The sequence below is a fragment of the Bos mutus genome, chromosome 14 (genome assembly GCF_027580195.1).
Source record: "Bos mutus isolate GX-2022 chromosome 14, NWIPB_WYAK_1.1, whole genome shotgun sequence".
In the NCBI taxonomy this organism is placed as follows: domain Eukaryota; kingdom Metazoa; phylum Chordata; class Mammalia; order Artiodactyla; family Bovidae; genus Bos; species Bos mutus.
The window spans coordinates 48,219,495-48,244,300 of NC_091630.1; the positions used below are offsets into that span (position 1 = coordinate 48,219,495).

General features: G+C 40.8%; 1 protein-coding gene across 8 annotated transcripts in view; it reads left to right on the forward strand.

The window, feature by feature from the left end:
- The window catches only part of NCOA2 (nuclear receptor coactivator 2), a 286,486-nt gene that overhangs the window by 247,011 nt on the left and 14,669 nt on the right, over nt 1-24,806 (forward strand). For 7 of the 8 annotated variants that reach the window (XM_070382281.1, XM_070382286.1, XM_070382283.1 and 4 more), the window contains 6 exons: nt 3,844-4,054; nt 6,606-6,812; nt 9,605-9,820; nt 12,916-13,045; nt 21,265-21,430; nt 24,178-24,456. In XM_070382281.1, the coding sequence (XP_070238382.1) occupies nt 3,844-4,054; nt 6,606-6,812; nt 9,605-9,820; nt 12,916-13,045; nt 21,265-21,430; nt 24,178-24,456 (1,209 nt within the window). The remainder of the gene's footprint in view (nt 1-3,843; nt 4,055-6,605; nt 6,813-9,604; nt 9,821-12,915; nt 13,046-21,264; nt 21,431-24,177; nt 24,457-24,806) is intronic. The other variant, XM_070382289.1, reaches the window with a different exon arrangement.

The window sequence follows — 24,806 nt, forward strand, 5'->3', positions numbered from 1 at the left end:
AACTTTCTTGTTATTTTGACTCAGAAAAGAACTATTATCGAGTGTGTGTTTAACCTATCACTAACTTATTAAGGGCAGGAAGTACTTCAATGGCGCTGTTATACTGAAAATAGCATTCTTCACTGGGTAGAGTATTTAAACAACGTTTGTTTCTACAGTGTTTCATAACCAACAGGAAACAATGACAGAGAAATTTCCAATATGTTCACTGACTTAAGTTATATACTTATTTACACAAGGGAGCATGTGTAAAGGATACTAACTAAATGGTACTCTTAGGCTTTCTTAATGCTTCTGGGCCACTTATGATGAGGGTTTAGAAATAGTCTGTAGAGAATTTCTTCTTGCTATTTGGCTCCATTAGAAGAGCAAACCATGTTTTAAACTGGTAGTGGCCTGAAAATTTCCCTCCAAACATGGTAGAACTGTTACCATTTTTTTGCAATTTTCTGTTAGGCAAACGTAAAATTACTAGTTTTTAAAAAATTTTTTGAAACATTGTTTTGTAGTTTATTTGAATACATGTCATTAAAATACATATGTTCTTTATATTTCCTTCAGGGAACAAATTGATTTGACACATGAAAAATTCATAAAACCAGGAAAATGAAAAATTACAGAAATCAAGTCCAATTTTCATTTTGTAGAACTTTTACAAAAATCTTTCTGACTCATTTTCTGCCTGAAATAGTTTAAACCAGCTCTTCAAATTGATGTGGCTAATTTGAGCGTTCGAAGAGATGCCTAAGCAAAACTTTGAAGTATCTTGGCAAAGCGTTTTAAAGGAAGGCATTAATCTTTTTGTCTTGTGAAGAAATCATGCCTAAGAAAGGAACTAGAAGAACTTTTGATGAGAATTAAAGCTTACAAAAACTTGAGGGAAGAAATGTTTGATCAGAAACTTAGCGTGATCAAATCTACCCCCTTCTAGAACTTCCATGACTGCAGAAGAAAATGCCTATAGATGTCAAAGTTTATTGCTAGGCAGCCAAAGGCATATAGATACTCTCCTTGAAGAAGAAAATTTCTTGAAGTAAATTTAAAACAAATTAATTTAAATGTATACTCCAAAAATAGAGAAGAAATAAACATAGGCAAAGCAATATTAACTCTAGTAGGGAAATTTTCATAATGCATTTTTCTAATGGTGAGCTGAATAAAAATTAGCAGATTATTTGAAATAAAGAACCAAAAACTTGGTTGAAACCATCCAAATGTATTTTAATGTGTGTGTGTGGAGAAAGAGATTAATTTTAGCCTTATTTTCAACTCATTATATATATTAAACCCAAGAGTAAATCACAATGAAAAACCACAAGTCCTGTCATTAGAACTCTTTGAAACTATGATAGTTATTTTTCTATTCAAGATGGTTTTAAGTGTCATTTTATCTGAGTGAAAAGAGTAAAGGTAAAAAAGAAAGGTAGGAGTCTAGATCCAGACTATCAATCAGTATTGTAAAAGCTTTCTTTTACACACATCTGGGATTGGGAGCAAATATAAGGGCATTCATTGAGGAAATTAATATACTGTATTTTTATCATCGTTTGTATAAATCTGTATTGAGTGTTTCTCATTCAAGGCATCTGCAAAGATTTCTCAAGAAATTACTTATTACTTCTAATGACCCACCCTCTCACTGCGCCACCCACAATTTTAAAATACTCCACACAAATCAGACTGTAGTAGGGAAACTCTCTAATAAACTTCAGTTTATTAGAACCTCTTTCTTACATCCATAGCTATTTTCAAGACCAACTATAAGGATATTTGTCAATTTTTATAAAACTTTTTTTCTGAGAAATTATAGGAATTTTGTGAGAAATTGAGTTGATTCTGGGAAGTTTTTTAATTACAGGTTTAAATGGCTGAGGGAACCGTGTTGGCTGAGTGTCCATTGCCGTGTTCCGGGCACTGTCCTCAGAGGGCGTTAGATGTTGATACTGTACTCCTGTTTGTACCTTACATGTTCAGCAAAACATGATAAAGATGGCTTTCCAACAGAGTCACTTTACACATACATTTAACTTTCACAGAATTGTCCATACAGATTCAGGAAAAAAAAGAATAGGTATCTATTAAATGCTTAAGTTGTGTGAGCAGTTTTGCCCACTGTTCAGCGGACTTGACTCTGTTTTGGTTTGGTTTGGTTTTGGTTCCCTTGAAGCGCCGACGGTGTGAAAATGCAGCTACAGGCTTTTCCAGCGCAGAATGGTTCCCTCGTGGACTTCAGCAGTTCGGAGTAAAGCCAGAGAGGCAGTGTGCGCTGTCACTCGCTGGCCGTGTTGCCCGTGGGTGGGGGACATACAGTACGCTTCCTTCCTGAGCAGCTCTGAGGATCACTTTGTCTGTGTCTGCCCATACTATAGCATTCTAACTTTAGAACCTAACCCTTACCTAAGATGTAGCTCTCCCAAATTTGATCCCTGCCCCTTTTGTAAGAAACAGATGGCCAAACTAACTAGAAAATGGTCTTATAATTGCTCTAACAGTACATTAGAAATTTCCTGGAAAATGGATCACCAAGTTCTTGCTAAGCTAGTTGACTCTGAAACAAAGAGTCCAATAAAATATCACTTCATTGTATCCTTTCTTACCTGAGAAATTGTGTCCAGTAAAAAGACTTCCTAGATAGATATTACATTTGCCATAAATCGCAAAAAACTTAGTCCAGCTTCTCGTGTGTAGAATAAAACTATAAGCCATTCCGCTTTAAGTAAATTATATCATTTGAATTGCTAGTGTTAGACAAAAGGGTTAGTCATGGTCAAGGATTGAAAGTCCATCAGTGACTTTGGGGAAGTTACCTAACTTGTGTTTTTCCACCTACACATCAGGAAAATCATTCTTACCACTCTCTCCACTAGGAAATAATCTTGGGGTTTAACTTAGCCATTTTCTTGCATGGTTGGCACCATCTGATTTTAAATACTTGGCACCCAGATAGGTTCTACTTGAAAGAACATAAATTCAGTTGAGGTCTCGGGAAGAAAAGCACTAGCTGTGAAATAGTGGTGCTGCATACCATATTATTTTAATGTTGATAATTGAAATTATTTCAGGAAAGGGAAGAGTCATAAGAAACATGTTTATAGCTTCTATAAAGTCAAATTAATAAATGCAGTGATTGGAAATGACCTCCTGCCTCCCTGCATTTGTCCCCTAAGCTGATGAGGACTGAGAAAACCAGTGTCATTTGAAACTGAAAGTGTAAGCAGTAAAAAAAATAACACCACTCAAATGGAAAAGACGGGGCTGAGCGGTTCAGGGCTACTTCAAGCTCATTGTGCATTTTACCTCTTGCTTTTAAAAAAAAAAAAGAAAAAGGAAAGAAAAACAAAGTTCTAAAGGGAAATGACCATTTACTAAATACTGATTTCGTGTAAACTTGGATCATACTTTCCACCCGTTTTTTGTTGTTGTTATTTCTTCAAGCGAGTTAACCACTAAACCTGGGCCTAGACTGTAAATCCTAGTACACACGTGGTTAATTAGAAATACTCATACTCATGATTAATTGAATTATTAGCATAAAATAAAGGGGAATTTATAAATTGCCAATGAATCCCAGTGCTGAAAGAGAGCTTTCTTTCTAATTCAGTCTTCTCTTTTTACCAAGGAGGAAATTAAGGGGCAGGAGATTAAATTATTTGTCCTTTGTCAATTTAATTTTTTGTTGTTGTTGTTAAAGATGATCAATAAACAGTGAGGCCCAAGGTTCGCATGTGTCCACATCTCATTTGGCTCTGGTTCCTTGTACCCTTTAGGCTGCAATTGCGCATGGGCCTGCGGCGCCCACTCTTAGTGTAGGACTGGATAAACTCTTCTGTTTGTTAACTGCAGCCTGGCAGTGAGCTGGACAACTTGGAGGAGATTTTGGATGATTTGCAGAATAGTCAATTACCGCAGCTTTTCCCGGACACGCGGCCAGGCGCCCCTGCTGGATCAGTTGACAAGCAAGCCATCATCAATGACCTCATGCAACTCACGGCTGAAAGCAGTCCCGTGACACCTGTCGGAGCCCAGAAAACAGCAATGCGAATCCCACAGAGCAGTGAGTATGGGGTGTTGACGGTTATGCCAAGAAATTCCCATGTAATCACCATCAGAAACAGGGATTACTGAAATCTGATGCAAACAGCTTAGTCACTTCACAGTTTCTACGGTCAAATAGCACCATCTACTGTCCCAGCCCTTCAAAACAGTAGTCAGAGTGGATTCTAGTCAACGTGGCCTTTCTGCAGGCGCTTGTGGTTGATAGAGTCAGCACAGAGTGAGACTGGCCTGCGTAGATAAAAGTTCTTTGGATGATTGTCATACTTCGCTTCATTTCGGTTACTGCCTTCAGAAATGGAGTTTAAAATAGATTTTATGTGTTTTAATACATGACTAAACACTTAGAAAGTTATGCTGACTTTTTAGGAATAATACACTCACTCATAAAAATTTCTTAACCAGAATTGTAAATCTTTATACATTAAAGGGCTATACACATTAAAAATATCTTGTCCTATCTCTTTGGAATCCTCATATAAATATCAGTTTTACATGGAAATTTATCATAGAAATGATTTCTAAATGCATCTTAATTTGTGTGATATAAAGCTAGAAGACCTTAGACTATTTAATAAGATACAGTCTGTATCTCTTTTTCTTTTTTTCCATCCTTCACAGCTTGCAGGATCTCAGTTTCCCAACCAGAGGTTGAATCCTGGCCATAGCAGTGAAAGCCCCTTTCCTAAACACCAGGCCACCAGGGAATTCCCTTTTATTTTATGTTTTTGTAGGTTTAAGATGAAGTCTTTCTTCACTTAGTGAAGTGTGTGAACACTTACTTGGTTTACAAACTTTATAATTCCCTAAAGTTATCCAGTTGCTTTTAGGAGAAGGAAATATCTTTCCTGAATGAGGGATATATCTTATAGACAGACAGAGAACCTCTTTAGTGCTCGGATGATGAACATAATGATTTTTCCCTCTTCAAATACAGTTTGACCCAAATACAGCTTAGCTGCAGCTGCTGCTAAGTTGCTTCAGTCGTGACCAACTCTGTGCAACCCCATAGACGGCAGCCCACCAGGCTCCGCCATCCCTGGGATTCTCCAGGCAAGAACACTGGAGTGGGTTGCCATTTCCTTCTCCAATGCATGAAAGTGAAAAGTGAAAGTGAAGTTGCTCAGTCGTGTCTGACTCTCCGCGACCCCATGGACTGCAGCCTACCAGGCTCCTCCGTCCTTGGGATTCTTCAGGCAAGAGTACTGGAGTGGGTTGCCATTGCCTTCTCCACAAAGCTTAGCATCTGTTCTCAAAGCAGAAATGGCAACCATCAACCAAATTACAATGTATATTTGATTAGTAGATCTTTTCTTAAAGTGATTCCTGGTCTTCCTGAAAAGGGTAAAACAAAACAGAGTTTATGCTGGTTATGTGTTAGACCTGCCAGTTTGTTTGGGAATGGAAGGTTGCTTATGGCCCATGAGAGATCACAAAGTCAGAGAGTTGAGACATGAATAAGAAACACTCTACCAAGCCTATGCTTAAGACCCAGAGGAGTTACTGAAGGGCTGTGTGGAAACTCATGGGTTCTCCCCTTTCTGTACCTCCTGGTGTTGTTCAGACTATTGAATAGCATCCAGGTAGCTAAACCTGAGAAAGTCAGATTAAGTATATCCATAATTTTCATTCCAAATGATAATTCTTCTAAATAGTTTATTTCTCTTACTGATTGTTAAGGACGTTAGTATGTTTTAAATGTTCTGTTTCATGCTGTTTATATAATTCAGAGAAAATAAACTGCTTGATATTATTTTATATATTTGCTCTATGAATTGTAATCTACAATATCTTTGTTTTTGTAAAAACACTTAGCAAATAACTGGTTGTCTGTGTGATAGTATAGTGCATTGATGTAGTGCTTACTACACAATAAACTCTTATAAACTAATCATAGAATCCATTTCAAATATAAATAAATCTGGAATTTAAAGAATATGTATTTAGAAGATTTAACAGGCCTTTAGAAGATTTGACAGGGCCTGAGAGCTTTAATACTGACTTTTGGTACCAGAATTCACACTTAAAGACTTCTAACTTTCAATGAGAGTAGACATTTTTAGCCTAATTCTCTTCCTAGGAAAATCCAGTTAAAATATGACAGTCTCAGTCCAAACCACATGTGTCCAAGTTTGGTGCATTTGGAGATATTTATGGCTTCACAGCTGTGACAAAACAGTATTTCTAAATTCAAATAATATATGAAAAACATATTTGTAGTTTACTTAGCAAATACAATTGAATATTAGAAGTTGATATTGGGGAGAAAAATATACAATAAATAATAGACATGTTCTCCTTTTTTTTTTCCTTTGCTTTATTGCTCTGTGAGGTTGTCAAGAAGTAAATTAGAGACATGTTGATTAGATTGCAAGTCTGTGTTTGGACACCCCATGTTCTTTTTGTCTGTGAATTTGTCTTTATGTAAGCAGCTGGTCCCAGACATGCATACCTTTGTGATTTTACAACCGACATTTCCCCTGAACACTGCTTCTGTTACTATTTTCCATTATCCTCTATTAACCTTCAATTTTCATTTGTTTTCTCCCTAGCTTTTAATAACCCACGACCAGGGCAACTGGGCAGGTTATTGCCAAACCAGAATTTCCCACTTGACATCACATTGCAAAGCCCAACGGGCGCTGGACCTTTCCCACCAATCAGAAACAGTAGTCCCTACCCAGTGATACCTCAGCCAGGAATGATGGGTAATCAAGGGATGATAGGAAACCAAGGAAATTTAGGGAACAGTAGCACAGGTAAGGGCTCAAATGGGCTGTCAACTTTTTATTGGTGGGTTATTCAACTTAATGATGTATTCCTCCAACATCCAAGTAGTAGAATTTTTCGTGTGAAATTTTTTATGCTAGAAACACATTTGAATGTAAGAAAATTCTGCAGATTTTCACTGTGAGCGTGGTATATGAAGAATTGGAAAGCCTCCCAGTAGGCTGACCTTTTTATGCTGTGATCATTGTTTTTACAAGGGTTCTAGTTGCTCGCTAATCCTACAGTAAAAACTTATTTCACTACTATTCCAGTTACTATTTTAGACCTTGTAGTGCTTTATGTAGAAGAATTTGCTAGCTTTTTGTGATAATCTGCTGACAACCCCAAAAGTGTGTTAGTGTTAATCACTCAGTCGTGTCCGACTCTTTGCGAACCCATGGGCTATAGCCTTCCAGGCTCCTCTGTCTATGGAATTCTCCAGACAAGAATACTGGAGAGGGTAGCTATTCCCTTCTCTAGATGATCTTTCCAACTCAGGATAACCCCAAAACTCCCTATTAATTGACGATTTGTGTTTCATGAATTTCAGAATGAAAGTATAAAATTCCACCAACCTTTTATACTTGTAACAATAGCAGTTCTCATTCTGAAAAATATTAATTAAGAAAATGAATTTTAAGTGGTAGTGTGGTTAACCTAATAGTAGCTGATCCAAGAATTCCATTGTTTAAAATGTATAAGGTTGCCTGTGATCTGGTTTGACCCTTGACCTGCTGTGGCTTAAGGTGTCTGCCAAGTTTCCCACGCATATTCCTAAGTGGTAGTCATCCCCATAGCAGCTGCCATACTCCCAAACCTCCTTCCAGTTCAGGCTAGGAATCACTGCAGCAGCATTGATGGCTATAACCACCGTGTCCTGTACCCTCTGGGTATCCCGCACCCTTAGGATGCTGAGCTTTCTAATGAAGTCCTGCTCACCGTTTATAACTGGAGACAAAAGCATTGAAAGAAACATGTTACAAAAAGAACTTATATTCATAGGTTTTAATTCTTGGCAGTTTTTTTAGCTTAGTGTGTCATCCCTGTAATCACATTTCCATTCAGATAAGTAAAAATAAGAGTTCAGTTGAAAGAAAAAAGATGGGTTTTTTTTTTCTTTTAACTTTCTGTTGTTGGTAAGCAGTTCACATGGGAAATGTGAGCTATGTTGTATTAAAATAGTTTATTCATTCAACAGATATTTACTGGGTAACTACTAGATGTGCCAGACACTGACTACATCACTAATTATTTATTTGCAGAAACAATGCCATATTGATCTTATATTATTTTTAAGATAAAGTATTGATTTATATAAGTAAAATGTTGACTCACATGAAATTCTGTCAGAGAAAAGGAGCCAATAGTTTATTAAAGGTGGCTCCTTATCAGTGAAATGCAACATCTGGGTTCTTGGAGAAACATTAGGAATTTAGGGACATACCTATATTCAAATCTAGGCAGCCTGGAGATGCCTGGCATCCAGACTATAAAGATCAAGCAGTGTCTGTGCTTTGCTTTAAAAAAAAAGAAAACATGAAAGAGACTACCCTGGTTATAATTACATTAATATTTCAAATTATGGATTATTTTCCCTTCTGCTTTCTAGACTTTATATAATCTTGTTATATTGATTAGATAATAGATTTTTTGAAAAAGAAAATGTCTTTTCTCCCATATCTTTATATCATTCAAGTCTAGTCTTCAAATGGTTTTTAAAATATGTACTAATATAATATTGTCCTAACTTGTTCAGTCTAATTACACTTAACTCTTCATCGTCCTGATGAGGTACATTCTCATTTCACCAGTGAAAAACCACCCACAATACATGCTCTCCCCATTTCTGAAATATACCCTGTTTTTAGTTATTATCATAATTAAAGTCAATGCAAGTCACATCTTTGAAAGCAGAACTGTTGCACATCCTTTATTAAACACTTCAGAACGAAGGGTCCTCACTTGGGGTTCTTCCCCTTTAGGATACCAAGTTTTAGCCCGTGTCTGGCCATCGCCAGCATCCTGGGGCCAGAGAGAGCAAGCACGTGATCTGCCAGCAGTGTGTGCTCTTCTCACTGGTGTGTGTGGTTGCGCAGCTGTTACTATCTCAAGCGTAAGAGGATTTTTACAAATCTGTCCCTACCCAGTCTAGATCTACATCACCAGCAACGAGGTGGTCCAGGCACACCGAGGCAGCCGGCGCTTCCTTGCCGTGACCACAAAGAACCAGAGTGGATGCTCTCATTCCCCCGGCTTCCAAGGCTGTCTCATTCAGCTTTGAAGCTTAACAAATTGTAATGCTCAGAAAGGGATTTGAGAATTTAAAGTCTGGCCAAGGCTTCACGGGATATTCTCTGTGATTTGGGTTTAGAATTAGAATATTGATTATCAGTTTTTACCTTGTTTCTCTTGGCCTCACCTCCCTTTTGGAAAGTAAAGCATTGACGTGTATATCAGCTAATGTGATTCACTTCCTGAGGAAGGAAGTTGGGGTTCTCCACACGCCACAGCACCTGTCTCTTAAGTACATATGGGAACAACTGTAACAGCTTTTCCGAACTGTAAAGAGTGGCAAGTCTGTGTTGTGAAAAACTTCATAGTAATTGCCAGCTTGTGTTTCTTACCCAAGGCCCACATCTGGCCCGGCGAGGGCGTGAGCTGTCGGGTTAACTGTGTATTAAGAACAACTATCTGTCTCGTGTAGAGTAAGAGCGTCTAGTGTTCCTGCATCTTGACTATGTTTCCGGTCACCACATCTCTGTCTTCTCTGCCTTGCCTGTAGGCATGATTGGCAGCAATGCTGCCCGGCCCACCATGCCGTCTGGGGAGTGGGCGCCCCAGAGTCCTGCCGTGAGGGTCACCTGTGCTGCTACCAGCAATGCCATGAACCGGCCGATCCAAGGAGGTATGATTCGGAACCCAACAGCCAGCATCCCCATGAGACCCAACAGCCAGCCTGGCCAAAGACAGATGCTTCAACCTCAGGTCATGAATATGGGTAAGGTGGTTCCTGTACTCTTCGCTTTTCAGTTTGATGCATTCTTAAAGGAGAGAGGAACAGCTCCTTAAGTTCTGTCAGGCTTGTCATTTGAGGTTTAGGGAATACCCCCCGCCCCATCACTGCCCCCCACCACCCTGTGTCAAGCTATCAAATGTGGGATTTTGCTGAAGATCTCTGCACAGGTCATAGAATTGCAGGATTTCCAGTAAAATAAGATAACTCACTACCTTTATGATGTTTCATTTTTGCTTGAAACTATCCGATTTCAACTTTTACAGGGAATGGATTACACTGTAACACTAGAAATATCATATAGATGATATTTTAAAGAAGCATTTCAATGGTACAGCAATGTCCCTAACTCTGCATGGTCATCAGGACCTTAAAATGCAGATTTCTGGGCACTACCCTAGACTAGGTGGGCACGGTGGTAAAGAATGCACTGCCAATGCAGGAGATATAAGAGAAGCGAGTTCAGTCCCTGGGTCAGGAAGATCCCCTTGAGAAGGAAATGGCAGTCCACTCCAGTATTCTTGCCTAGAAAATCCCACGGACAGAGGAGCCTGGCGGGCTATAGTCCATGGGGTCACAAAGAGTCAGACACGACTAAGCACAGCACATTTTACCCTAGACTGTTACACAAGACTCTCCCAGGTCTTCACTGAAAGAGCAGGGTCTTACAGAGCAACTCAGAACATATAAGGATCACTAGAGTTGTTTGGATACAGTTCACATGTTATTAAAATTAATGATCAGACACATTGTTTGATACCATTTATATGAAATGTCCAAAACGGGCAAATCTGTAGATAAAGTAAGATTAGTGGATTCCTAGGGCTGGGGCTTTGTGGGGAGAATGGAGAGTTACTCCTGATTACATTATGAGGTTTTTTGGGGGTGGGAGGATGAAAACATCCTAAAATTGATCATTGTGATGGTTGTACAGCTCTGCAACTACACTAATAGACACTGAATCATACAGTTTAAGTGAGCTAAGTATATAGTATGTCAATTATATCTCAATAAACGATTATTTTTTTAAAAAACTTAATGTAGCTCATTCTTGTTTCTTAATATTGACATACTAACCTTCCACTTGTCTGTTACCATAATTCAGATAAGGTGATGTTTATATACTTTTTCATATACTTAGATAGTGCAGGATGTTGTTATTATTTAGTCACTAAGTTGTGTCCAACTCTTTGCCACCCCATGGACTGTAGCCCGCCAGGCTCCTCATCCATGGGATTTCCCAGGCAAGCATACTGGAGTGGGTTGCCATTTCCTCCTCCAGGGGATCTTCCCGACTCAGGGGTGGAACTTGGATCTCTTGCATTATTGGCAGGCAAGTTTTTTTTACCACTGAGCAACTGGGGAAGCCCAGAGCAGGATGAGTAAACGCTAAGTCAATACCAGAAAGATGCCAGGATGGTTTTGACATAATAATGCAGAATGGTCATCCCGCCCTGGCATCGATTTTCTTTTCTAGTTGTTTAATTGCTCAGCACATTTTGGCTTATTGTTTCTGAGATGACATTCATGTTGCCTTTCTATAGAAAGTGTACTTCCAATTAATAATGCACGATTCCTAAATGTAAATTCACATAATTTGAGACATGCATGAAAAATACTAAAAATGGCCAGATTTCCATGCAGAAATACACTGGGAAATTTCTAAAATACTTCATTCATTCATTTAAAAATCATCATAGTAAATCCTTTCTGTCCAGAAATTTCATTTATCCTCAGTCTTTCTTCATGAATGACACATAGCTTTTGAGCTTGAAAAATGGCTCTTTGAGCTTCATTGTGTAGCTGAATTGCTCTGATTTTTAATAAACTCATAAAAGCTGTGAACTCAACAGAAAAGTATCTATTGTAATGGGAGACAGGTCCACAGACAGTGATAATATAATCATTAAAGAGCTCATATCGTGCATTAGCTTTAAACCTCTACAAAGAATTCCTAAGAAAGAGCATGTCTGAGTTGTCTGAGCCCCCTTTCTACTCCTGTCTTACAAGCACTTCGCAAAATTATGTCCAGGACCGTGATGCCCTTTTAGGGGATCTGCAAGGCCAAAACTATTCTCATAATAATATAAAGATATTATTATTCTCTCATGGACGCACAATAGAGTTGGCTTAAAAAAAAAATCTTATCTGTGTTGCAAACAAACAACTCATAGAAAAATAGGTCAGATTTGTGATTACCAGAGGGGAGGGGAGGGCAGGGAAAGGCAAGCTGGTTGGAGGTGGTTTAAAGGCACAGATTTCTATTATAAGATAATTTCTAGGGACGTAATGTATAACATGATCAATGTAGCTAACACTGCTGTATGTTATATATGAAAGTTGTTAGAGTAAATCCTCTTGACAGTTCTCATCACAAGGAAAAGAATTTTTTTCTTTTTTTTCATTGTAGCTATTTGAGATGATGGATGTTCACTAAATTTAATGTGATCATTATTTCATGATGTATGTAAGTCAAATCATAGTGCTATACACCTTAAACTCACATAATGCTGTGTGTCAATTATATCTCAATACTACTGGAAGAAAAGTCTTGTTTATAGCATAGTGGATTTATTATGATGATTTTTAAATGAATTAAGAATCATTTTTTTCTATTTTCCAGTTTTAATTTTCAATACAGTAAACAGCAGTAAGATACACCCCACTTACACAAAAGCCTGTACGTTAATAAGAATATAAAGTCTGCTTGGAGAAGGCCATGGCAACCCACTCCAGTATTCTTGCCTGGAGAATCCCATGGACAGAGGAGCCTGGCAGGCTACAGTTCATGGGGTTGCACAGAGTCGGACACAACTGAAGTGACTTAGCATAAAAATTTCTAAGTACAAGGAGTTTGGAACTGCTCATCTAGAGTCTCAAAGTGGGTGATTAGCCTTGATATTTATTGCCGTTTTGTTCTATTTCAGAACAAGAATTCTATCTTATTATTTCCACCTAATTATTATTATTTCTGTCTTTTCTATCAGCCAGGTATTTCTCTTTCTATTCCATAGCTGAAACAGACACTTCGCTGATTACAAGTTATAAGATTCAGGGGTTGTTTTCTTCTCCCTTTTCAGGGCCATCTGAACTGGAGATGAACATGGGGGGACCTCAGTATAGCCAACAACAAGCACCTCCAAATCAGACCGCCCCCTGGCCTGAGAGCATTCTGCCAATAGACCAGGCACCGTTTGCCAGCCAGAACAGGTGAGCACTCGGGAGGTCCCAGAGAGCAGAGTTCACGAGTTATCTCAGCCCTAGGCCAGAAGTTAATCTTATCCTTTTAAACACTTGGTGCCTGACCCGTTTTCATGTATTCAAACTATATCACTTACTGGTCTGGGAGTGCAGGAGGTAAGGGAGGGAGGGGAATCCAAAAATCAGTTTAACTGAGCATATGCCTTCAAAGATGCTGCAGTTTAGTTGGAAAATAAAATATGTAGACTAATAACTAATATGAGCTAGCATGTACTATAAATGGGGTGATCATTCAATTGGGGTGATTGGGGAAAGCTTCAGAGTTGATGAGAAGTATCACTGGGACTTCCCTGGGTGTCCAGTGGTTAAGACTCCATACTTCCGATGCAGAGGGCACAAGTTCAGTCCCTGGTCAGGGAACTAAAATCCCACATGCCACGCAGTGTGACCAAGAGATTTTAAAAAATGTAGAAGAAAGGTATCATTTCAATGGGCAGAGATGGCAGGAAGCCAGTTCATCTGGCAAAAGCAGTATAATCAGAGGCTTAGAGGTTACAGAAACCACACAATATGTTTAGGGTAACAGAATCGTCTAGTTTTATGCTTCATATACTTTACCACATTAAAAAACAGTATCAAGATTTAACTGGAAGAGTAGATTAATAAAGGAACAGATTTATAGAGGGTCTTAAATTGCAAACTCTGAAGAATTTGGCCTTTTTTCTTTAAGCTGTTGAAGTTTTTTGAAAAAGAAAGTGGTATATATGATCAAATTTGATTGTTTTTTGATTCTGATTATTAGTCTCATCATTTTTGTTTCTGTGTAGGCAATCTTTTCTAATTGCTTTTGAAATATTTCTGTAACTGCTATACTGTAGTTTTATTGTAGTGTGTCTAGGTGTGAATTGATTTATTTATACTGCTTAGTGTTTGGTATATCTTGTGCTTGTTTTTTAAATCTGTCAATTTGTGTGTCTCATCAGTTCTAGAAATTTAGGCATTATCTCTCTATACTGCCACACCTCCATTTCCTTTATTCTTTCTGGGATTCTGGCAAGACACGTTAACTTTCTACATTAGATTTTTTTAAAACTCATACCCTCCTTATTTCTTTATCCATCTTCCATTTTCCATCTCCTTGTCTCTCTGTACTACATTGAGGATAATTTATTCATATGTATATTTCATTAATTATCTCTTTAGCTATGTTTGATCCAGTTACATTCTTCATTCCTAAAAGTTCTATTTGCCTTATTATTTTTCATGGTCTCTTGTGGTTTGCTTATTTTTGACTCCACCTTTATGTCTTTAAACATGACGTTCATCCTTTGTTTCTGCATTTCTTGATTTGGGAGTTCCAGTATCTGGATTCCTTGCAGGTGTAAATCAGTGACTGACTCTTGCTTCTGGTGGCCCATTCCCTGAGTATTATGGCAGTCTTTCACTGGGAGTTCTAGTTACTCTTGGTCAATGAAACACTGGGGTTAAAACTGAGGATACTTTTTCTTAGGAGAGAATTTGCGTTGGTCTCTGCAGGGGTGAGGGTTCCGCTCACCAGTTTGCTCAGAGCAGCCCAGCCCCCCGACACACACACCATCAACTCTTTCTCGTGGCTGTGGCCCAGCGAGCCCCGACTCTTGAGGATAAAATCCACCTGTCCCCGGGGGCTTAGGTGTGGCTCAAGTTTTAGCTCGAAGGTGGTTGTTCCATTATTCCCTGGAAAGACGACATCACAGTTGTGTTATGTGCTAATCTCAGGGTTAGCAAAGCACTGGAAGCGGGTGGCTCGCAGGCGACCCTGAGGCCTGTATCATGGTGCTGCTCAGCCAATTGTGTGGGCACAGAGCCCCGAGGGAGGGAGATAATTCACATACTGAGCCCGAGTCAGCATGGGAACATAAAGGATGCAGGCAGTGTGTTCTGGGAAGTAAACATTAGGAAACAACTGGAGAAATTTGGTCTTGAGGCTCTCATGTGAAGAGTTCAGGTTGGAGGCTAGCGAGGACCTCGCTACAGACTGAACTATTTTGTCCTTTGGAGGTTGTTCAAATCTAAAATTATAAAGTACTTTTATCAAATTCACTAATAATAAAAGCAGAGTTTCTGAAATTTCATAAGGCTAGAATATTTCCAGAGCTTCTTGTTTTTAAAAAAACAAACAGGTTTTAAAATGACTCCTACCCTGAGATGAAATGCTTTTGTGTAGCTCAGAATTGTGTTGTGGAGCCTGTTTTCCTTCTGTATCTTAAGAGAATGATGCAGGATTCAGGGCACTCAGTGAAGTTTTAAAAAAAAAAAAATTAAATAGCATAAGGTGAATATGAGCTTAACAATAGGCTGGGTGAGAAAAAGCTGGGGACTAGTTATTTCACTGAAAGAAAAGACCAGGGCAACTGCTTAACAGCTGTTTAGGGAGATAAGAGAAGGTGCTCACCAGCTGTATTCCATTTACTTAGTAGGAGAAACTAGTGTGTTCAGACCCCCGGTGCCTGTGCACCACTTGCGGGGTCTCATTGGACGGCAGTTCTGAGTGGAGTCCAGGATTCTACGTTTCTGACAAGCCCCAAGTGATGCTAGCACCGCTGCTCCTCCACTGTACTTCGCAGGGGAGAACATCAGAAGAACCACAGTCAGAGTGGCTCTCACTGGACTGGGTACCAAGGGCGGTGTGTGGCCTGCATCACTGGGTTTGCTTGGGAATAGAGCATCATATAAATAACCACTGTAGTCATCCTTAGAGGTGGTACTTTCTCAGGGTCCTTCCAGCTCTTTAAGTCTGATTTCATGGTGTCAGTGAGTGTGTGCATTTTCTAAATATGTTTATTTGGTTTGTTAAAAACATACCCATGTCCATGGAAACTTGCACACAGTAGAAAACGTTTTGGATGAAATATCTAAGATTAGTTTCTAGGGGAAAACTAGGCCCAAAGTTAGGATTTTCACTGTTGCCCAAGTTGAGGAGGGTTCTGTTAAAACAAAAATGGGGACTTCCTGGCAGTCAAGTGGTTAGGACTCTGCGTTTCCATGGCAGGGGGGCATGGGTTCAATCCCTGGTCAAGGAATTAAGGTCCCACAAGCCACAGAGAGAGGCCAAACAACAGCAACAACTAAAAAACAAAAGAGGAGAAATGCAGAGTATATGCTGAAGCCAGTGAGAGTCGGCTGCTCAGCGTGCCGGGGCATTTCTGTGGCTCTTCTCTGACCCTGTTCTCATGTTGTTGGTATTACTGTCAGTTTTCTTTATATAAGAACTCTGTGGACAGAACTGAACATTTTTACTATTTTTAAAGTTATTTCAGCTTTTCTAGCCACTTAACTCCTCTTCTTTTATTTTAAATAATTCAATTAGAAGAAATTTATGACCAAATTTATGGTAGTCTTATTGTCAAAGAAATCCAGAGATGATGGACAACAAGGGTTCTAACCACGTCTCTCTTTTTAAATAAAAGAAAAGCAGTGATTTTTTTTAATCCCCTTTGTAAACATTAATATCACCATTAATATTTAATATTTTTCCTGCCTACCTATTTAGAAGTAGATGTTTTCATGTTTCATGAGCCCAGCATTAGTTATATATACACATTTCAAAAAGAGAGTAGTTTAGCCCTTAAATTTCTAACATATTCACATCCTCATTTATTTATAATTTTATTTCCATTGGCTGTCATTTCATTGTGGTTTTTTTTTTTTTTCCCTTTTATTCATCTGGTAGGTAAAAGAGATATTTAAAATATAGCCCCAAATGTATAGATGATTTTTTTATAATTTCTGTTGGATGTATGTAAAAGTGAACAGTAGCTGCCTTTCATGAAAGACTTTCTTTCACATTAAGTTCAGAATTTCTGAGGTAATTTGGTGTTCTTTTGTTTGTAATGTGCCTAAGAGTAAAGTTTTCTTGGTTGACCATTAATTTCTTATCATATAGTAGCTGCTACTTTTTTGCAAAATTTTGAAAATACAAGTAAAAAGTGATGGTAATGTTCCAATTTCTCAAACAATAGCTCAGAATTTGTCTTTTTCCCCTTATCACCATCTTTAATGTCCTGGTAGTCTATAAATAAATGTATAGATTTCAATAAATAAGGTTTTATCATATGGTATCCCTTACATGTGGAATCTAAAAAGACATGATACAAATAAATTTATTTACAAAACAGAAAGAGACTCACAGACTTAGAGAACCAACTTATGGTTGTTGGGGGGGAAAGGATAGTTAGGGAGTTTGGGATGGACATGTATATATTTAAAATGGATAACCAACAAGTACCTACACAGGGAACTCTGCTCAATGTTATGTGGCATCCTAGATGGGAGGGGGGTTTGAAGGAGATGAATACATATATATACGTATGGCTGAGTCTCTTTGCTGTCCACCTGAAATTATTACAACGTCATTAATAGGCTATACTCAAATAGAATATAATTTTTTTTAATTTTTTTAAAAAAGAAAGATTTTTATTGACAATGGACCTGTCTTCTGCCGGTTCATTCCTTACTGCTTTGCCAGCCTGGGGCTTCTGTGTGTTCTTCCATTTATTCCTCTGAACTTCATCCTTGTCTTAATACTATATTTGTCAGCCACCATCTAGATTGTAACTGTATTTATAATTGCCCAAAATGTAAGAAAAAATTTTCTCCCATCATATTGGCAGTCATTTATAAAGGTGGAATTGAAAGTCCAGATCACTATTTTTTCTATAAGCCAAACGTATTATGTTTCTCAAAGAAGTGTTGTGACTCATGGTATGCCCAAATTTATGATACCAAGCCACAATGCAATATATTTTTATGAACATAAGACTGTATTTTTCTGAACATAAGGTATGATAACTTGGCTAGATCAAGAACCTCTTATTTTCACCAACGGGAACTTGCTAAACTTAACACAGTTCGGATACCGAGCCAACAAAGAGACTGAAGGTGCTCACCAGGCACAGTTGAGGTTTGTGAGTAAATGCCAGCATCAGGTCAGCACAGCGCAGTGAGTGGGCCTGGAGTCGAGAGCAGAGTGGGCATGGCCGGGGGTGACTGGAGGAGAAACGCTGAGCCTGGAGGGGAAGGATCACAGATGCAGGAGGGGGTGGGAACATGGAATGGGAAGTCTTGGCATTATGGCGGGTATACAGCATCTTCTAGGAAAAGGCCGGCTGCCCAGGGCAGCTGGGACCCACAGGGAAGCCATAGGCTCTACGCTATACTGGGACAGGTTAGGCTTTACTGAAGTGTGTGTGTCCACCACCACCAGCACCCTGTCCCAGGGCCTGGGATTTTGTGAGTCCGCTCAGTAATGGGAACAGGAACCTGGCAACATCGTATCAGGAGAATTAGAGACTGTAAGCAGGTATCCCCAAGGCCCCAGCTCAAGTTGAAGAGGGCTTTGACCAAAGTAGGAATCTAGGTCATACATTAGCTTAACTTTTTTAATTAGAAAAAGAAAAGGAAATCATGAGACCAAAAAATAGGTTATTATGTAGGAAATCACTTAGATGCCAATGAACGTTTGCAGTACTTTTTTTTTTCTCTGTATTGGGATGTGCCCTCCCTGGAGTGGAGTTGTCTCCCACGATACCGGACAGGGTCTCCTCTTCCAGCTGACGCCAGCAGATGCATACAGGGCACCTGCCTTCCCACAGAGCTCCTGCAGCCTCACTCCATTTAAGAGGGACCCGAGTTCATAGTAGAGATCTGGGGTGGGGGCTCTGGCTGTGTGGGGATTTAAAGCTTGTGAAGAAACAGAAGTTGAAAATTATGAAGTAAAACTCAAGAAAGAAAATATTAACTAGCATCTTTGGGGAATGAGGTTTCAGGCCTAAGAGAAGGTGGTAAATAGCATCCACTGTCGGCTGACTTGAGCTCTTTTTTCATAAAATGTATCACATCTGAATGTTGGTCATTCCTCTCTGGGGAATTTCCTCTGCTCTTTGCTTCCGTGACATGCAGTGCTGTGGTTTTTCTCCTTCTTGTTGCCGGTGTTCTGATCTGCTCCTTCCTCCCACTCCTTAAGTGTAGAGTAATCTGATCACAGTTGTGTTTAGATACTTAATTCTGGGAGCATGTGGAAACAGGAAGGGTCCAGTCTATTTGGGTGCTTGACGTCTTCCTGAGAACTGAGGCCCTGGCGGCAAGGCCTCTTATGGTACCTGTCAGGTCATGGGATGCAAGCTCAGAGAGCCAAGGACTACAGGCACACAGTTTAGTGAAGGGCACACTTACTGGGTGATTTTCTTCACAAATGACTGGGGCTAATGAAGAGGGTAGATTATTTCTAAGTGCACTGGGTTAGAACTGTTCGAAACTAACTATTGGCGTAAATCCTCAGCATTTCAGGATTCTAGGCCAAAATGGCACAGAACTAGCTTTAGGAAACATGGCCTGTTATCCCTATGTGAATCTATCATCACTTAAGAATGAGGGTGCTGTGCTTAGTCGTTCAGTCGCTTCCCCCTCTGCGACCCAATGGACCGTAGCCCGCCAGGCTCCCCTGTCCATGGAGATTCTCAAAGCAAGAATACTGGAGTGGTAGCCATTCCCTCCTCCAGGGGATCTTCCCAATCCGGGGAATGAACCCAGGTCTCCCGTATTGCAGGTGGATTCTTTACCAGCTGAGCTACCAGGGAAGCCCTAAGAATGAGGGTGCTTACTTGTAAACTTCATTCTCTACAAAACATCATGTAGTACCTCTAAGAGGACAGATTAGAGGATCATTTCCCCTTTCAATATTTGAGTAACTCAGAAACTCTTTTTAACTCCCAAGGTTGTCAGTTAATGTAAATCACAGGACTTTATTATACCATTGAATTTGGAGTGTAGTGTTACAGTTTTATCACCTAAAATATACAACAGACATAATCTGCATGTTCATGGTCGACTTTTCGTGACTAACTTGGTAGCCTGACAGCCACACTTCTTGAGGATTTTCATAAATGTTTGCAAATCCTACTTATGCATGACGGAGAAATATCCCATTAGTCCAGCCAAGTGCAGTCTAATGGCTAATGGCAGCTGAGTTCAAAAAAAGTAATGGAGCTTTCATGCTCACTGTGTCCCTCAGATGGGTCATTCAAGTCTGGTGAGAAATGAAACTATGTAATCAATTAGTCTTTCCTGCTAAAATCCTGGAAACTCCTTGGACTACTTCAGTTCAGTTCAGTCACTCAGTTGTGTCTGATTCTTTGTGACCCCATGAATCGCAGCACACCAGGCCTCCCTGTCCATCACCAACTCCCAGAGTTCACTCAGACTCACGTCCATGGAGTCAGTGATGCCATCCAGCCATCTCATCCTCTGTCGTCCCCTTCTCCTCCTGCCCCCAATCCCTCCCAGCATCAGAGTCTTTTCCAATGAGTCAACTCTTCACATGAGGTGGCCAAAGTACTAGAGTTTCAGCTTTAGCAACATTCCTTCCAAAGAAATCCCAGGGCTGATGTCCTTCAGAATGGACTGGTTGGATCTCTTTGCAGTCCAAGGGACTCTCGAGTCTTCTCCAACACCACAGTTCAAAAGCATCAATTCTTCAGCACTCAGCTTTCTTTACAGTCTGACTCTCACATCCATACATGACCACTGGACAAACCATAGCCTTGACTAGACGGACTACTTCAGGGCAAAGCAAATATATGAGTATATATGCTAGAAGAGTCATTGTAGATTTGTGGGCACACGGTGGTCACCCCGGCCGGTGATGAATCCCCACTTTGTAGTGTTGCCTGTCTGTTCTCCAGCACGGAGTCTGACAAGCCCTCCAAGCCTCAGCTTTGCCAGTTTTAGAGCAGGAGCAATAAAAACAACAATCATAACATCCAGTGCCTTAACGTGTGTCTCACCTATCTCTGTTGTTGTTGTTGTTGTTTAGTCGCTCAGTTGTATCTGACTCTCTTGCAACCCCATGGGCTGTAACTCACCAGGCTCCTGGTGAGTTATGTCCTTAGGGATTCTCCAAGCAAGAGAATACTGGAATGGGTTGCCATTTCCTCTCCAGGGTGTCTTCCCTACCTAGGCATCAAACCCAGATCTCCTCCTGCATTGGCAGGTGGATTCTTAACCACTGAGCCACCAGGGAAGCCCCCTATCTGTGTTAGGCACTAAATAATGCGTATCTATTATGTGGGGTTGTTGTTTGTGTCTGACTGGTACCGTATTTTACTACTTTTGTTATTAAGGCAGGAAAAAAATGTTCTCTAATCAACTCACTTTTCCATGGGCACGAGATGAAGTTTGTCTCTTTACAGGCAGCCATTCGGCAGCTCTCCCGACGACTTGCTGTGTCCACATCCCGCAGCAGAGTCTCCGAGTGATGAAGGCGCTCTCCTGGACCAGCTGTACATGGCCTTGAGGAACTTTGATGGCCTGGAGGAGATCGACAGAGCCCTGGGGATACCCGAGCTCGTCAGCCAGGTGGGCACACCATGAGGCTGGCGGAGGCCAAGCTCGCAGGGACACAGAGACGTCTGTTTTCTTCTGCTTGCACATAAACGGCAGTCGGCTTTTTAGAACGTGCTCTTCCCTCGTAACCAGGAGCCCTGTTTCCTGTCACCCCCTCTCCTTGTTACTCCCACATCAACTTTTGCCCCAGAATGGAAATGACCAAGAATGAATTTTACCTGTAATTTGGATTTATTTGCCCAAAAGACATAAACTCAAGTCCAGGTCACTTGACTATGGCAGGGAGGAACATAACAAGGAGCAGAGAGGCCAGGAACAGACCACTGCTGTCTCAGCGATCTAGAACCTTCCATCTCAAAACCAGTATCCTTCATCTTATATCTGTGAGCTAGTGATAGGAAGCTACTTGTGTTAAAACAGGTTGCACATAAGTTAGCAGAAGTCACTTTAAAGGTGAAGTTAGCCAGTCTCCGTGGGCTTACATTGCTTCCCCCGCTGCCCATGCCCCCATTCCCTTCTCCAGGGGATCTTCCCAACCTGGGGATCGAACCCAGATCTCCATTACAGGCACATTCTTTATCGTCTGAGCCCCCAGGGAAGCCTGTATAGTTGATTTAGTTGGTGACATAAAGTCATTTAAGAGTACTTTATAGCAGCAATATAATAACCTAACAGAGTCTCATGAAATAATTTGGAGGACTTTTCTCAGTCTGGCTACGCAGCCCAATTGATGTGAAGCAGGCATCCTGTTTTCCCGTAGAAAGATCACAGGCTCACTGCCGTCTTCTTCTTTTCTCATCATGAATCATCTTTGTCTTAGTGCTAAGAAGTACCTTCCAGAGTTTGATCTGCTTCCTGGACGTGTGAGGTGTTGAGAGGGTCTGTGAGAAGGGTGGTGCCGAGTCATGGGAGACTTTCTCTGAAGCATTAAAACTAGTCTTGTCGTAATCCCCACATTCAGCAGACAGAAGTGGGAGTTAAGACTTGTCAATTCATACTGAGAACAGCAGAATGGAAAGAGATGACTTGAGGTTGCATGACATAACCTGAATAAATCAAGAGAGGAAAATGGAGTTGAAATATTTCCTGTGTGGCTGGTTTGTTTTGCCTTTAGCGCTGGTGAGAATTTAGCATTTAGCACTGTTATCCCTGTGTTTCGTCTAAGTGACATTTAAAGATATATGATTCTTGGGGTTGCTGCGTGACTCAAGCATTGTTTTTATCAAAACTGGTGTCATTTCATCATTGAATATCTTCAATCTTTTTTTTTTTTAATTTGTGTTTCTATGTTGTCTCATCAAATCCATCCTTATAATGTCATATTACCTGAATTATAGAAATAGTGATTATTAGGTGAAGTTGGGGAAATGTAGAATACAAATGGGCTTTATTTGTAGTCATCAGAGTTATGTGTTTTCTTTAAAAATGGAAATTACTTAAACTTTCTCTCTTCTAAAGATGGGCCAATACTTCAAGATCTGAGATGGTTTTGTGGATATACTTAGAGCAGTAATTCAACAGTGAATGGTTCCCATGAGTGGGCTCCACATTTTTAAAACTATTATGCACAAGAAGATGGGCCCAGTTCTCACGGTTAAACTTGATCTGAGGGCAGGATTCTGGGTGGCCCCAGGCCTGCTGTCACATGGATAGACTAGCTTAAGGAAAACCTAGGATGTTACTGTGGTTAAAGCACACCTAAGAGATGACTTTACAGTTGGGTCCTTCCCTCCTCTCTGTTGGGAGGTTCATAGCAGAAGGAAGAAAGAATGAGCCAAGTGCACCCTCCAGATTTGCAGTCATTTTAGGGCCACCTGACCTGAAGTTGTCACCCCTGGGAAATTCTGGATTTTCTGTACCCACTCCATTCTGAGCCAGATAGATGGAGTAGCTCTAAGAAGTCAAGAAGGACAAACACATTAGATACATCTAGTTGGAAATAAGATGGTGGGACTTCCCTGGGGGTCCAGCAGTTAAGAATCCACTTTCCACTGCAGGGGGACATGGGTTTGATCCTGGGTCAGGAACCTAAGATCTCACATGCCACAGGGCAACTAACCCTTTGTGCCACACCTAGCGAAGCCCCTGCACTACAACAAAGACCCAACACAGCCAAAGGAAAAAAAAAGGAAATAAGATGGTGGCAGAATGTGGACCGTGTAGGGAATTCTGACGACCACAGAAAGCAGTCAGATACGGCAGTGTGTCACATTGGTGAGCAGCTCAGGTCTTAAATCACAGACTCGACTGGAACCGACTCCTTACCTGCCAGACAGGCTTGCTGCAGTTTACCGTGCATCTCCAAGTCTCAGTTTAACTGTCTGCAAAATGGGAATAATAGCGGTGGGCACCCCAACACTGCTGACCCCAGCCAGGTGTCAAGGCAGTTGTCTACTTGAAGTGAATAAGCAGTCAGAACACTGAACACACCTGGGAGACATGTGCACCAGGTTCAGGTCAGTCAGATTGGTGGTGAGAGTAGGAGGCTTTCTATACTTATGACCGCTTCCCCCTTCCCTGGGAAGAAGGGTTGCTGGGAGTCAGGCCTGAAGCCCGCTTCTTGCCTCAAGTAACTGGATCTTTTGAACAAAGAGGCGTTTTCTACGAAGACAAGGAGAGTCAGGGGAGAAGTACCTTTGTGCCATAAGTACAACAGCAGAAGCTTCAGAGACAGGGCAGTGAGAGGAAAGTCTTATGTTCACTCTGTGGTTTCTGCTGGTTTTATTTATGTGTTGGTCATCTGGGGGCTTTCTCTTCAGAGCCAAGGTGTGGACCCGGAGCAGTTCTCCAGTCAGGATTCCAGCCTCATGCTAGAGCAGAAGACCCCCGTGTTCCCGCAGCAGTATGCGTCTCAGGCGCAGATGGCCCAGGGCAGCTACACGCCCATGCAGGATCCAAACTTCCATACCATGGGACAGCGGCCCGGTTACGCCACCCTCCGCATGCAGCCGCGGCCTGGCCTCAGGCCCACAGGCCTTGTGCAGAGCCAGCCCAACCAGCTGAGGCTTCAACTGCAGCATCGCCTCCAAGCACAGCAGGTGTGTTCCTGGCCACTACGCAGAAAGTCGGGGTGGGGTACACAGTGAAGGTGGATGTGAGATGGCACGAGAACGGGGCGTCCTTTTGGGGGCTTAAGTCTCATTCTGTCCTAAGACAGTGAAGATGTTGCCATGATCATACAGCTTTCATGCTCATTTCTGCTTTCTTCTTTCCCTTCTTTCTTGCTCCTCTGCTGACCCTGCTTCCAGCTAGAGCAGCTCTCCTCTGATTTCCTAGCTCAGTGATTTACTGATGGGCTAACCTTGAGTTCTCCAAGCCTCAGTGTTTACATCTATAAAATGGAGCTGTTAACAGGCTAAGGCTCCATGTATGGGTTGACAGGACCCAG